Below are 12,236 nucleotides of genomic sequence, written 5' to 3' on the forward strand. Positions count from 1 at the left end.
TTTATAATGTTTGTATACAGAATATTAGCTTGGTATTTTTAAGAGAGCCTTTTAAAAGGCAGCACAGTCTAGAGAGTACATAGATGAATCACAAACTAGAGGGGCTGGCTTCATCCTTAACTCAGCCAAATTACTTATTTTAATAGTGAGTCCATTCTTACCCTAAAGAAAGTTGCGGCTCAACACTGCTATGTTAAGATATACCATACAGCATGCTATTCAACAAAAAGCAGTTCTAGAAATGGTGATGGTAGTTTTCTTTCAATAGTCTGAGAAATATAAGTAAGGGCATGATGACTAAGATCTCAAATGATCCATTTCAGAGTATAGAAAGAAAGTTCAAATGGAATCCAAAAATTAAGTAAATTATCTTCAAACTAGTTCATGTTCAATAAAGGCAGTTTCACATTTTTATATTTAGGGAATCAGATTTAATTTAAATCCATTCATTAAAGCAGTATTCATTGCACTTGAAGAAGTAAAATAAAGAAGCAATACATAAATTAAAAATTAAACTCATAGCTAAAAACCAAAGGGAAAGGCAAATTTAACAGCTTAGAGAAAGATTATCACACATGAAATAAATCTTCTCATAAATGAAAATGCTTTTAATAAAGAGTGCTGAGTTATTTTCTATCCATAAAGAGAAAGAAAACAAGGCAGAACATTATAATCTTGTCTAGAAACTGCAGGCAGCCATTGGGGGATAGAGAAGATCAAAGAGTCTGTCTTTTTAGACATACTTAGCAATAGGTTGTTGGAGAAGGAAATGGCAACCCACTCCAGTTTTCTTGCCTGGAGAATCCCAGGGACAGAGGAGCCCGGTGGGCTGCCGTCTATAGGGTCGCACAGAGTCGGACACGGCTGAAGTGACTTAGCAGCAGCAGCAGCAATAGGTTTACATTAGCTCGACTGACTGACCTCATCAGACTGCTTTTGGTTCTCTAGGTCTGTCCTCTATTTCAGCTTTTTCACCACTATATTAAAGAAAGTTGTAACTGGTTAAATTACAAAATATCAAGTTAGATGGGACTTTATAGATAGGTCACCTAATCCAACATAGTGTCAGCATCATGCTGCCGTATTCAATATGGTAGCCACAAGCCACATATGCCTACTTAAATTAAAATTGGTTTAATTTAAACAAAATTTAAAATTCAGTTTCTCAGTCACACTAGTCATATTTCAAGTGCTCAATGGCCACAAATTCTGATTCCATCATCATAGAAAGTACTACTAGGCAGTGCTAGGTAGTGGTTATCTATCTCAGTTCCTAAGAAAGACAACCTGGGTTAGAATCCTCGTACATCATGTACAAGTCGTGTGGCTGGGAAAATGCCCTTCTGGGCCTCAGTTTCTGCCTCTATAAAAATGGAGTAATAATAGCCTAATAAGCAATGGCACCCCACTCCAGTACTTTTGCCTGGAAAATCCCACGGACGGAGGAGCCTGGAAGGCTGCAGTCCATGGGGTTGCTAGAGTCGGACATGACTGAGCGACTTCACTTTCACTTTTCACTTTCATGCATTGGAGAAGGAAATGGCAACCCACTCCAGTGTTCTTGCCTGGAGAATCCCAGAGACGGGGGAGCCTGGTGGGCTGCCGTCTATGGGGTCACACAGAGTTGGATACGACTGAAGCGACTTAGCAGCAGCAGCAGCAGCAGCAGCAGGATTAAAATAATTATTTTGCAGATTAAATATGCTCTCATCCAATTCATTTATTAATAGAACCGTGCCTGGCCTATGGTCAACAATCAGTAACTGCTGGGTTTTATCATTAACCCATAGGAAACTGATACCTGTCTGCTCATGGACAATCACGAGTAGATATGGGTCCAGTGCCTGGATCTAACTCCCGCTCTTCTGCGCACTATGCCTCTAGGGTAGTGCTTTCATCTCTAATTTATCATCATCAAATGAGATGCTTAAATATGAACACTCATGTAAAAGAACTCATTATTTACTATTTTAATAATTCCATTTAAAATTGTTAGTCTAAAAAAATCCCCTGCAAACAGTTTTTACATTTCAAATAAAATCATTAACTTTGCAAAGCAGAAGACTATACTCTGCTCATTGTCCCATGTGTTTTCTAAAACTCCAGGGAACTTAATGGCAAGTCTTCAACAGCTCATGATATCATGAAATAAGTCAATAAAATAAATGATTGTTTATTTAAGATGATTTAAGTAACATCTTTTAGTGTTTAAATCTCTCACTCTGGGAAAACTGAATTAGGCGATTCAAATTGCTTAACCAAGAACTTGTTAATTTACTTGTCACATCCAGGTAGCAGAAGGGCATTAGGGTCCAAGAAGGTTTTATATACAACTGTAATGTCACCTCTGGCGAATGCAGTCACCTGGTCAAAAGTTAAACCCAAAACAGGGTTCAGTGGAGATCTGGAAAATGGAAAAACAAAAATCAAATATATCTGTAAAATTATACAAACTCTAAACTTTGAGTATAAATAGTCAATAAAACATGCATTCCCATGTCAAATAACATCCAGAAATAAGTGAACTTCCTACTATACAGCCCTATTGTTGGTATTTTATACTGATACCTGACATGCACATTTTAGTTTGATTTATAATATGCCTAGGATAGTTGCAACACATAAATGTTTCAAATGTTGCACATTTAAAAAAATGATTTCAATAATAAAACAAAGCATATAGTTGAGAAAAAGAATCAACTGTCAGCCTTGTAATGTTCATTTTTCATGTATAACTACAATGCAATATACCCATAATAATCTTTGAAGCCTATAATTAAATTAAACTTTCGTATTTGGCTACAAACAGCTATGTTTTGTAAGCTCAGTAAATGCTATGCTGACTTGATTTTTCATATTACATACTATTAGGTATATTACTTTAGGTTAATTTAATTATGTAAAAATTAAAATCATGGGAAAAGATCTTAAGTAAAAAGAATGGCAACTATGTCAATTGTGAGCCATTTTGTTTTTGAAATTAGTGACAAACACTGCTATTTACCTTTAGAATCACAGGGCTCTCTCACCTCACCTGTGTAGTATTTCCAAAAATATTTAAACTGAATATAATCATGAGAAAACACTCAGACAAGTCTAGAATGTGAGGCACTATACAAGAAAAGTGTCTGAACTCTTCAAAAAGAAAACCATTATCATGAAAAATAAAACAAAAGATAGGAGAATATTTTAGATTAAAGAGAACTAAAGAAAATAACTAAATGCAACAGATGACGCTTATCTGGATACTGGATTACAAAAAAGCTCTAAAGCATATTTTGGGTAGTTTGATTACATGTTGGATGATATTATATTATTGTTGACTGTGTTAGATATTATAACAGGGACAGAGAAGAACTTTCTGTTCTTTAGTTATATGACCTATAACATTTAGGAGTAAAACTTTAGTGACTGGAGTTAATCCCAAACTGTTCAAAAGTGAGAGAAAGGAGATATAAAAGAGGCAAAAGAAATGCGGCAAAGTCTTTAATTGATGAACTTAGGTAAAGGATATATATAAATCTTCATTGTATCAAGTGTTCTGTGTACTGGACATTTTTCACAATAAAAACAACTAAAGAGCCTAAAGAGAGAAAACAAGTAAAAACAACTAAAGAGAGAAAACAACTAAAGGACTCAAAAGAGAAGCAGATATTGCCAAAATCTTCTGCAAATGAGTAATCAGACCTTGTATATCAACATGTATTAGACACATTAGAATTACTCCCTGAAAATGAATATCATTTTCTTACTACATATTGTGCATTTTCTCAATATATTTTAAACTAGATGGAAATAACTTTTCTGATATTAATTTGGAAGTTTCAGTAGTAGCAAAATGCTATAATGGTTCCCTAGTGGTTTACACTGGATTCAAAATCAAATATATATGCATATATATTATGCTATTAAAATGGTAATGATATACAAATTACACATTTATAAATTCTACCAGCTATGACTCTCAGTTGATTTTAGAATAGTTCAGATACTTAGCATTTTTTGTTACTCCATAAATATAATCTAGTTAACCAAGAACAAGTGTATGATCATATTAAAATACTGTATAATAGCAAACCTCATTAAAAACATCAAAATTAGTCATTGCTTTCACTTTAATAATGACATTTGAGTAGAAATTATGAGACGTATTTTATTAAAGCTTTTTCCTGTAATTTGAAGAGCTTCCTAAATTATACAAGAATTCTTGCCACTTTAAAATTCATCACTATTCTTATCATTGTAAATATAATTCTCACAATGTAATTATGTTTTGAAATCTGCCTACATAGGAAAAGCGCCATTCCTTACAGGTATTTTTCAGTTTTATAAATTACACAGTATAGATACTATTAAGTATTTTAATTTTATTCCACTGAGACAGATGAAATAGATTTTGCAATATGCTACCTATAACTAATTCTACCAAGGTTTCCCAAAACCCTCATGGATTTCTAAGCAGATTTGACTTTGATTATTAGAATATATAGTAAATCCAATCAGCTCCTAGTTTTCTCTATGCTATTTTATAATTAATATATGCTCAATTACATTCTACAAGCAAAATTATTTCTCTTATTTCTCCTGTTTTGTTTTACAGATAAAGAGCTGAACACAAAACAAAACAAAAAGATTAAAAGTAGGCAAAAAAGTGTGTTTAAGTTTCCTGACAAGCAGTTTCAGAGTTCATCTGGATGTGCCCTGTCAAAATATGCATAAATTTCCAAGATATTCCACACAACAGCTCGGCTCATCAATGCCTGTAGACTGCAGCCTTTTTCTTTTCTCAGAAACGCTGATAATTTTATGCAGGAATTTACCAATCTACAAAAATTTACACAATGCTCAGTAATAACAAGTAATTATTGTGGAATAATGCAAGGCGCTTTTGAGAAATATAACTTTGATAGGATAGGGCTTACAAGCTTTACCAATTTATCTTTAGCTGTCCTGTCATTGGTGCTTAAAAGGTTAAGACTTTATTTGTGAAAACAGAGAGAGATAGTGGGGAATCATGTTGTCTACAGCTTCATAAATCTTGCTTAAGATCCTTTTCAATTACCATCCATTTCTCCTTTAAAAAGGGACAAAAAAATAGAGGAGTGGAAGCAGGTCAGGGCAGTGTGCGACAACGACAGTGTGATGGGCTTGGGCCCCCTGTGGCGTTTCCATCTGCTATCATTAAGGTGACTACTCAGACATGAACAAATCCCACTTGCTGTGCTGACAGGCAGACTTCAAGAACTATGACAAGGCATTAAGACAGAAAGTCAGAGACAGAGAGGGAGAGAGAGAGATGTCATATCCCACAAACAATACTGCCTCATAAAAAAAAAAAAAAAGCCCTGGAATTTTATTGGAAATTAAAATAATTTTTTTTCCCCCATAAAAGGTGCTACCTGGCTTCTCAACTCTCCTTTTCCATTAGGTTGCCACAGAAAAATTGAGCACAGACAGAGAATAAACGCCTTGCTCCTACCTGTATGCTTTACCATAAGAGACCCAAATTTTTTGCTCATTCTTCAGCGAAAGCAGATTCTTAATTTCTTGACCATGCTCATCAAAAAGCCGGATTGAAGAAAAATTGAGGCCTGGTGGGTGGATGGAAGAACCTTGAAGTCTTTGATGAATCTTGAGAAGTAACTGGTTGGGTCGGGGTGGGTGGGGAGGGATGAAGAAGGAAAAGAAATAAGGTAAAACGTGAACACCTGTAATAAACTGTCTCTCCTCTGTAACAAAGGAAGTCCAAACAAATGGTAATTAAATTCATATAGAATGTTAAAAGAAGTGTGAAATCACAGCGATGTTTAGCTCAGTGTAAAGTAACAAAATGAGCATGGGCTTTTAACCAGCAGGGGGTGCCACAGGCTTGTGATTGAGCTCTGACCCTTTGGCACCGGGACTGAAAGCAGATGTGACAGTCCTACAGAAAGAGCATTTAGCTTCTACACACGGAAACAGTCCTCTCTGATAAGGGTTATGCTTTCCTTGTCCGAGCTGCACACTCTGTTGGGTCCTTCCAGAGGATGTTCAAGTATTACAGTCAGCCGTCTCCCGTCCCCGGCTAACCTCAGGTAGCCAACGGCAGAACCATCCACCAGTGACAGGACAGCAAAAATAAACACAACTTTTAGCCTATGTTGCTTCATTTGGAAGACCTCATCCTGGATGTATCAATTAAGCGCTCTGCAGAAGCTTGCCAGGGGCTTCAATAATGAGTGCTTTCAGGTTGTAAATATAATGTAATTGAAGTGTGAAATATGAAATGCTATCGTTTAATATTTTAAATAATAGCATTGTCTGTTTGCTTCTGTCTTACATTTGAGATCTCTTGATTATCAAGATATTTCTAACTGAGGGCATATTTCAAATGAAAGTAAATCCAGCTGAACTGTGTTGGGCATGGAATTTTAAAAGATATTTTTCAAAATTACCCGTCACCTTTGTTTGAGTGTTTAGGCCTCTGCTCTCTTCCGTGCTGCGCCCCACACTATCCATCACTCTACTCCCCCCAACCTTCTGTCACAGGCTTCCTTTTTTTCTCTCCCTTGTCAGTTCTTGTGTCTCTCAATTTCTTGTTACTCTATAATCTCGGCAGGGATGCGGATGTAGTTGTAGCCTTTTCTTGCCTGGCTGCTGGTCAGGCTATCTTTTTTGCTCCTTCTATTAATTCCCATTGAACTGAAGGTATATTTGGATGTGCTAAATGCAGAGGCCCAGAGAAAAGGAGAGAAAGTTGAAAGCCTGTCATATATCCCTTCTTTCCTAACCAATTGGTTATAAACTCTTAACCAAATATAAAATATTTTCTTTGACCTGCAACTATATCTATAGAAAGCCTCTAGATTTTGCGTGAATTAGGGATAAATAACCTTATCTCCCCCTGGAGAAGGAAATGGCAACCCACTAGTATTCTTGCCTGGGAAATCCCATGGACAGAGGAGCCTGGTGGGCTGCAGTACATGGGGTCACAAGAGTTGGACATGACTGAGCGACTAAACCACCACCACCACCAGTATCTCTGCTCATTGGAAAATACCCTGTTGCTGGGAGAGACTGAAGGCAAAAGAAGAAGAGGGTGGCAGAGGATGAGATGTTAGATAGTGATGATCACCAACTCAATAGACATGAGTTTGAGCAAGCTCCGGAAGTTGGTGATAGACAGGGAAGCCTGGCATGCTGCAGTCCACAGGGTCACAAAGAATTGGACACAACTGAGCCACTGAACAGAACTGATTCTCTTTATGAGTAGAATAAGTAAAAGCGTTAGAACAATAAAAATCTGTGTTTTGCTTTTTTTTCACTGGAACCACAAACAAGTTTTGGAATCTATGGATTATACTTATAAAGCCCTTACATTTATTTCTGTGTGGTCTCAGCCCTTGAGCTTAATTTTTGTGGCTTTGCTATTATTTCAGAAAACATGTAATGTTGTTCATTTTTTAAATCCCAGTGATTCTGCTTTACACGCATCATCTTTTTTTACAGGGCAAGATATGAAAGATTTAAGGCCTGATCCAGGAGAGAAGTACACATAGAACAGGAGTGTGAAGTGGAGAAGAGATATGAACACCTGACCACTTAACAAATGCACTTTCACAGGAGTTGCATTACGATCTCTATTTTCTCAACTTGGCAACACACTGCATTTTAGGTGTTCAAAGATGAGCATTCGACAGCCTACAGGAGGTAAGGCCTCAATGCCTTTCATCTCAAGGTCACTGGTGAGGGCTGGGCTATAGTGACCAAAAATTGTGATAATCTTCACCCGTTTATCTTTAAAGCTATCATCACCAGGCCTTTATAGGATAAAAATTTGTTCAGGGGCCTGAGAGGAGTGTGAAACATCTTAGGCTAGTGATTGAGGCAAGTGTGCATGAAGAGAACAGTTGCCCTTGGGTGTCACAAGGGCTCTCCCACACAGAGAACTTTATTATGCCCCTAGATAAAGGTTTCCCCCCAAGTTATCTTGCATATAGAAGCAAATTACAGATCAATTTCAGTGTGCCATTAGCCAACAAAAGCTATCTACAGAATAATATCTTCCTGTGTAATCTAACATAAATGCCATCTTCAATTTTTTATACAAATAAAAATGGGAACTATTCTAATGTTGAAAAAGAGGGATTATAAGTACAGAATTCTGGGAAGGCTTTTGTATTATGGTGATTTCTATAGTCAGGGATGTGACGGTTAATAAAAAAAGACAAGACTCTTTATCCTTCTCTCTCTCTAATCAATCAAGGTAGCACTTCCCATCTCTTCTGAGCTCAGCTAATGATCGGATGATTAACTTTTGTGACTAACTATGAAGTGCAGGTAATGGATACCACCAGGGAGAGGTAGGACTGAGAGTGCTGAACTGAAGGGGTGGAAAAGGAGCAAGTTTCTGAGCAAAGGTCAAGCAACGGAGCCCAGAGCGCTGCTGAGCGCTCAGGCGAATAACCCCAATTTGTAAACAACAGGGTATTCAGTGTCCTTTCATGCCAGACAAAGACACAAAGTAAGGACCCTGAGCATGTCGGTTCTGCCTGAGAAACATCCCAATTGTCTGAAAAACAGGCAAAGGTAAGAATGCCTAAGATAAACTATCTGGACTTGCTCAAAATTAGCACAGGCAAAGACCAGGGCAGTGTGTTACCTGCCCAGGGTCTAGGGTTTGGAAATATCCTCCATCCAGAACACACCCTTCACTGGGTATCATGTCACTTCTTTTCAATGTGTGGACAAGAGGGCAATTCCAGAGTCCAGTATAGACAGATTTTCAAATAAAAGCATAATGAAGATTGAGATGCTATTAAGTAAGAGGCCAGGAGTTAATACTATACTAAAGCTGAGAACCTCTGGAATCCACAAGTTAAGTTTGAAATTATGAATCTTTACAGACCAGCAAATCATTGATCTTTTCTAAACAATGGTAAAGATGTAATTGCCTAAATTAACTACAAGTAACTTAGAGGACACTCATAGTCATCAATGGAAAGTCAGTAAACTCACTCTTTCCATCATGCAGCCAGCTTGAGTTGGGCTATTAGGCTCCAGATCTTTTTTACTGATACAAACAGAGATCTCTCCTGTATCTTTACCATTTTCAAATATCTGAAACATAAGCACATTCAGAATCAAAAAGAAATATATGCACACATAAACATACATATGAATACATATATAAACACAAGCAGTCCTGACTTTGCACAGTACATTGTTGACTGAAAGTCATGCATATGGGAACTGTGTAAAGCAAGGACGGCCTGTATGACCACATGCAAGTAACTGGCAATGAAAATCAACAAGACTAGAACAGTATAAAGGAAGCCCCTTGTTTCTCCTTCTGGTTTCAGTGTCCTTAACCTGACTGGCATTCCCCACAATCTTAAAATAGAAGAAAACACTGACATTAATGGAGGAATCACTGACTACACTGAATACTTCCATGGGGCAAGCGTCAGGGAAAGGTCAGCTGGCAACCAGTTAACTAGCTCATTTTATTCTTTTGAAAAAACATAAAGCCACAAATTGCATGAGGAATGCTTAATTTATATTTAAAATATATCAGTGTTCAGCTCATCTTTTGACTCACTAAAAGGAAATCCAACCTGACAAGTTTATTGCATAAAGGTACAGTGAAAGCCATCCATTTTAAGTGCATATATGCAGTAAGTTGCTGAGAACGGAGATAAAACTCAGAACATTGCATTATGCAACACTCAGCTGGAAAAAGAAAATGCTAGCTAACATTTTGGTCAAAAGTATCCAAATAAACCAGTCCCAAAGGAAGGCCCCTCTAGAGTGAACACCATCCTCTGACCACTCTGAGGACCCATGTGGGGTGTGCGATTCACCAAGAAAGAAAGGAAGCAGGCCGGGAGAGACTTGATGAATAATTTAAATCCTTGCTTTTTACTGTATTTTTTTCTGAGAAGTTCTTTTATTCTCTTTCTGATAGATTTATCACATCAGAGTAGCCATTTTGTTCATTTCTAGGGCTATCTCCAGAGAAGATAATTTGGGAGAGTATCTTATTTAAAAATAAAGAAAAACCATCTGTTTCACTTTTGAGACAATTTCAGAGTTAATTACTCCTAACCTGATCTAGCAACAGTTAGAACTGGACATGGAACAACAGACTGGTTCCAAATGGGAAAAGGAGTACGTCAAGGCTGTATATTGTCACCCTGCTTATTTAACTTCTATGCAGAATACATCATGAGAAATGCTGGACTGGAAGAAGCACAAGCTGGAATCAAGATTCCTGGGAGAAATATCAATAACCTCAGATATGCAGATGACACCACCCATATGGCAGAAAGTGAAGAGGAACTCAAAAGCCTCTTGATAAAAGTGGAAGAGGAGAATGAAAAAGTTGGCTTAAAGCTCAACATTCAGAAAACGAAGATCATGGCATCCAGTCCCATCACTTCATGGGAAATAGATGGGGAAACAGTGGAAACAGTGTCAGACTTCATTTTTGGGGGCTCCAAAATCACTGCAGATGGTGACTGCAGCCATGAAATTCAAAGATGCTTACTCCTTGGAAGGAAAGTTATGACCAACCTAGGTAGCATATTGAAAGGCAGAGACATTACTTTGCCAACAAAGGTCCGTCTAGTCAAGGCTATGGTTTTTCCAGTAGTCATGTATGGATGTGAGAGTTGGACTGTGAAGAAAGCTGAGCACCAAAGAATTGATGCTTTTGAACTGTGGTGTTGGAGAAGACTCTTGAGAGTCCCTTGAACTGCAAGGAGATCCAACCAGTCCATCCTAAAGGAGATCAGTCCTGGGTGTTCATTGGAAGGACTGATGCTGAAGCTGAAACTCCAATACTTTGGCCACCTCATGTGAAGAGTTGACTCATTGGAAAAGACTCTGATGCTGGGAGGGATTGGGGGCAGGAGGAGAAGGGGACAACAGAGGATGAGATTGTTGGATGGCATCACCGACTCAATGGACATGAGTTTGAGTGAACTCCAGGAGTTGGCGATGGACAGGAAGGCCTGGCGTGCTGTGATTCATGGGGTCGCAAAGAGTCAGACACGACTGAGCAACTAAACTGAACTGAACCTGATCTAGGAAATAATGTGCTTCAATAACACTTCCTCAGGCTCTAGGCAAAAAAAAAAAATTTTTATATAGAAAAAGAGAAAAAATGTTCAGGAATGGAGGGGTTTTCTCCACTCCATGCCTTTCTTTGTGCTGATGGTCTACTGGAGATGGTGCAGCTGTCAGCCTCGGCACACTGATAATCCACACTCTACAGTAGCTTTTGCTAAAGGGGATTTTTTTTAAACCTCTTTTCTGAGAAAAGATACAGTTCTGAGCAAGAAATCTCTCTACTTTAGCCAGGAACTATGTAAAACCCAACTATTGCCTTCAAACCTATGGGAAATAATGTGGGAGGAGAATCTTACTGTCCCAACAATTTCTTCAGGGTCCTAATCGAACAAAACTCTTAAAACAACAGAGCCGTTTAGCAGTGATGCTCACAATTCTAGGTGGCACGCATTCTGCAAGGTCAGTGTTGACAAAAGCTCAGTTTGGACAATTTATTGACGTTTCTTTGTTAAGATTTGCCCCACGTGGTCTCAGAGTGCAGCAAAGTATATTCTAGAAAATAGCTGTATGAGGGCTAACCATCAAACTGAGAAAGCAAATAGGACCTGGATGACACCTAAGACCTTCATTAGCTTATTGCGTCCTTCACCAATGCTAATAAGCCTTTTCTTCTACATCCAGAAAAAGAGGTGTTCTCAAATAAAAAAGCTCTGGCCTCTAAAATTCCTATGATGGCATAAAGAAAAAAGAGGTGCTTTAGTGCTGAAGCAAAAGTTTAGTCGCTTAAGTGAAAGAAATCTGTCCTCCACTAGTCATTCGTATACTGTGTTTGTTTGTTTGTTTCTGAATTTCTATAAAAGTAAAAATTCCCCAAGCTGAAATTTACTTCTAGGCCCTTAGTTGCACAGAGTTTCAAGGAGGAGTGTTCCATGAATGACTTTCTTTCATGTCAACATGAACTTTTCTTCAGCAGAATTAAATTAGGTCAATGTTAATGTCTCACTGTAATGTTGTTAATTCATTCATTCAAAAAGTATTTATTGAGTGACTACTATGTGCCAATCACTGCTCAGGTGCTGAAGAAACACCAGCAAACTAAGATTCCTGACAGAACAAGTTAGTAAATCATTCAGCACGGTCAGGAAACATCAGGTCTTGTGAGGCCTGAAGTTTATACATCTTGG

The 12,236-nt window shown here is 37.8% G+C and overlaps 1 protein-coding gene across 6 annotated transcripts in view; it reads right to left on the reverse strand.

Moving 5' to 3' along the window:
• The window catches only part of DCDC1 (doublecortin domain containing 1), a 477,553-nt gene that overhangs the window by 224,858 nt on the left and 240,459 nt on the right, over positions 1–12,236 (reverse strand). For 5 of the 6 annotated variants that reach the window (XM_070767614.1, XM_070767611.1, XM_070767613.1 and 2 more), the window contains 3 exons: positions 8,998–9,099; positions 5,480–5,643; positions 2,279–2,404 (listed from right to left, as the gene is read on the reverse strand). In XM_070767614.1, the coding sequence (XP_070623715.1) occupies positions 2,279–2,404; positions 5,480–5,643; positions 8,998–9,099 (392 nt within the window). The remainder of the gene's footprint in view (positions 1–2,278; positions 2,405–5,479; positions 5,644–8,997; positions 9,100–12,236) is intronic. The other variant, XM_070767612.1, reaches the window with a different exon arrangement.

The sequence above is a fragment of the Bos indicus genome, chromosome 15, assembly GCF_029378745.1.
Source record: "Bos indicus isolate NIAB-ARS_2022 breed Sahiwal x Tharparkar chromosome 15, NIAB-ARS_B.indTharparkar_mat_pri_1.0, whole genome shotgun sequence".
NCBI lineage: Eukaryota > Metazoa > Chordata > Mammalia > Artiodactyla > Bovidae > Bos > Bos indicus.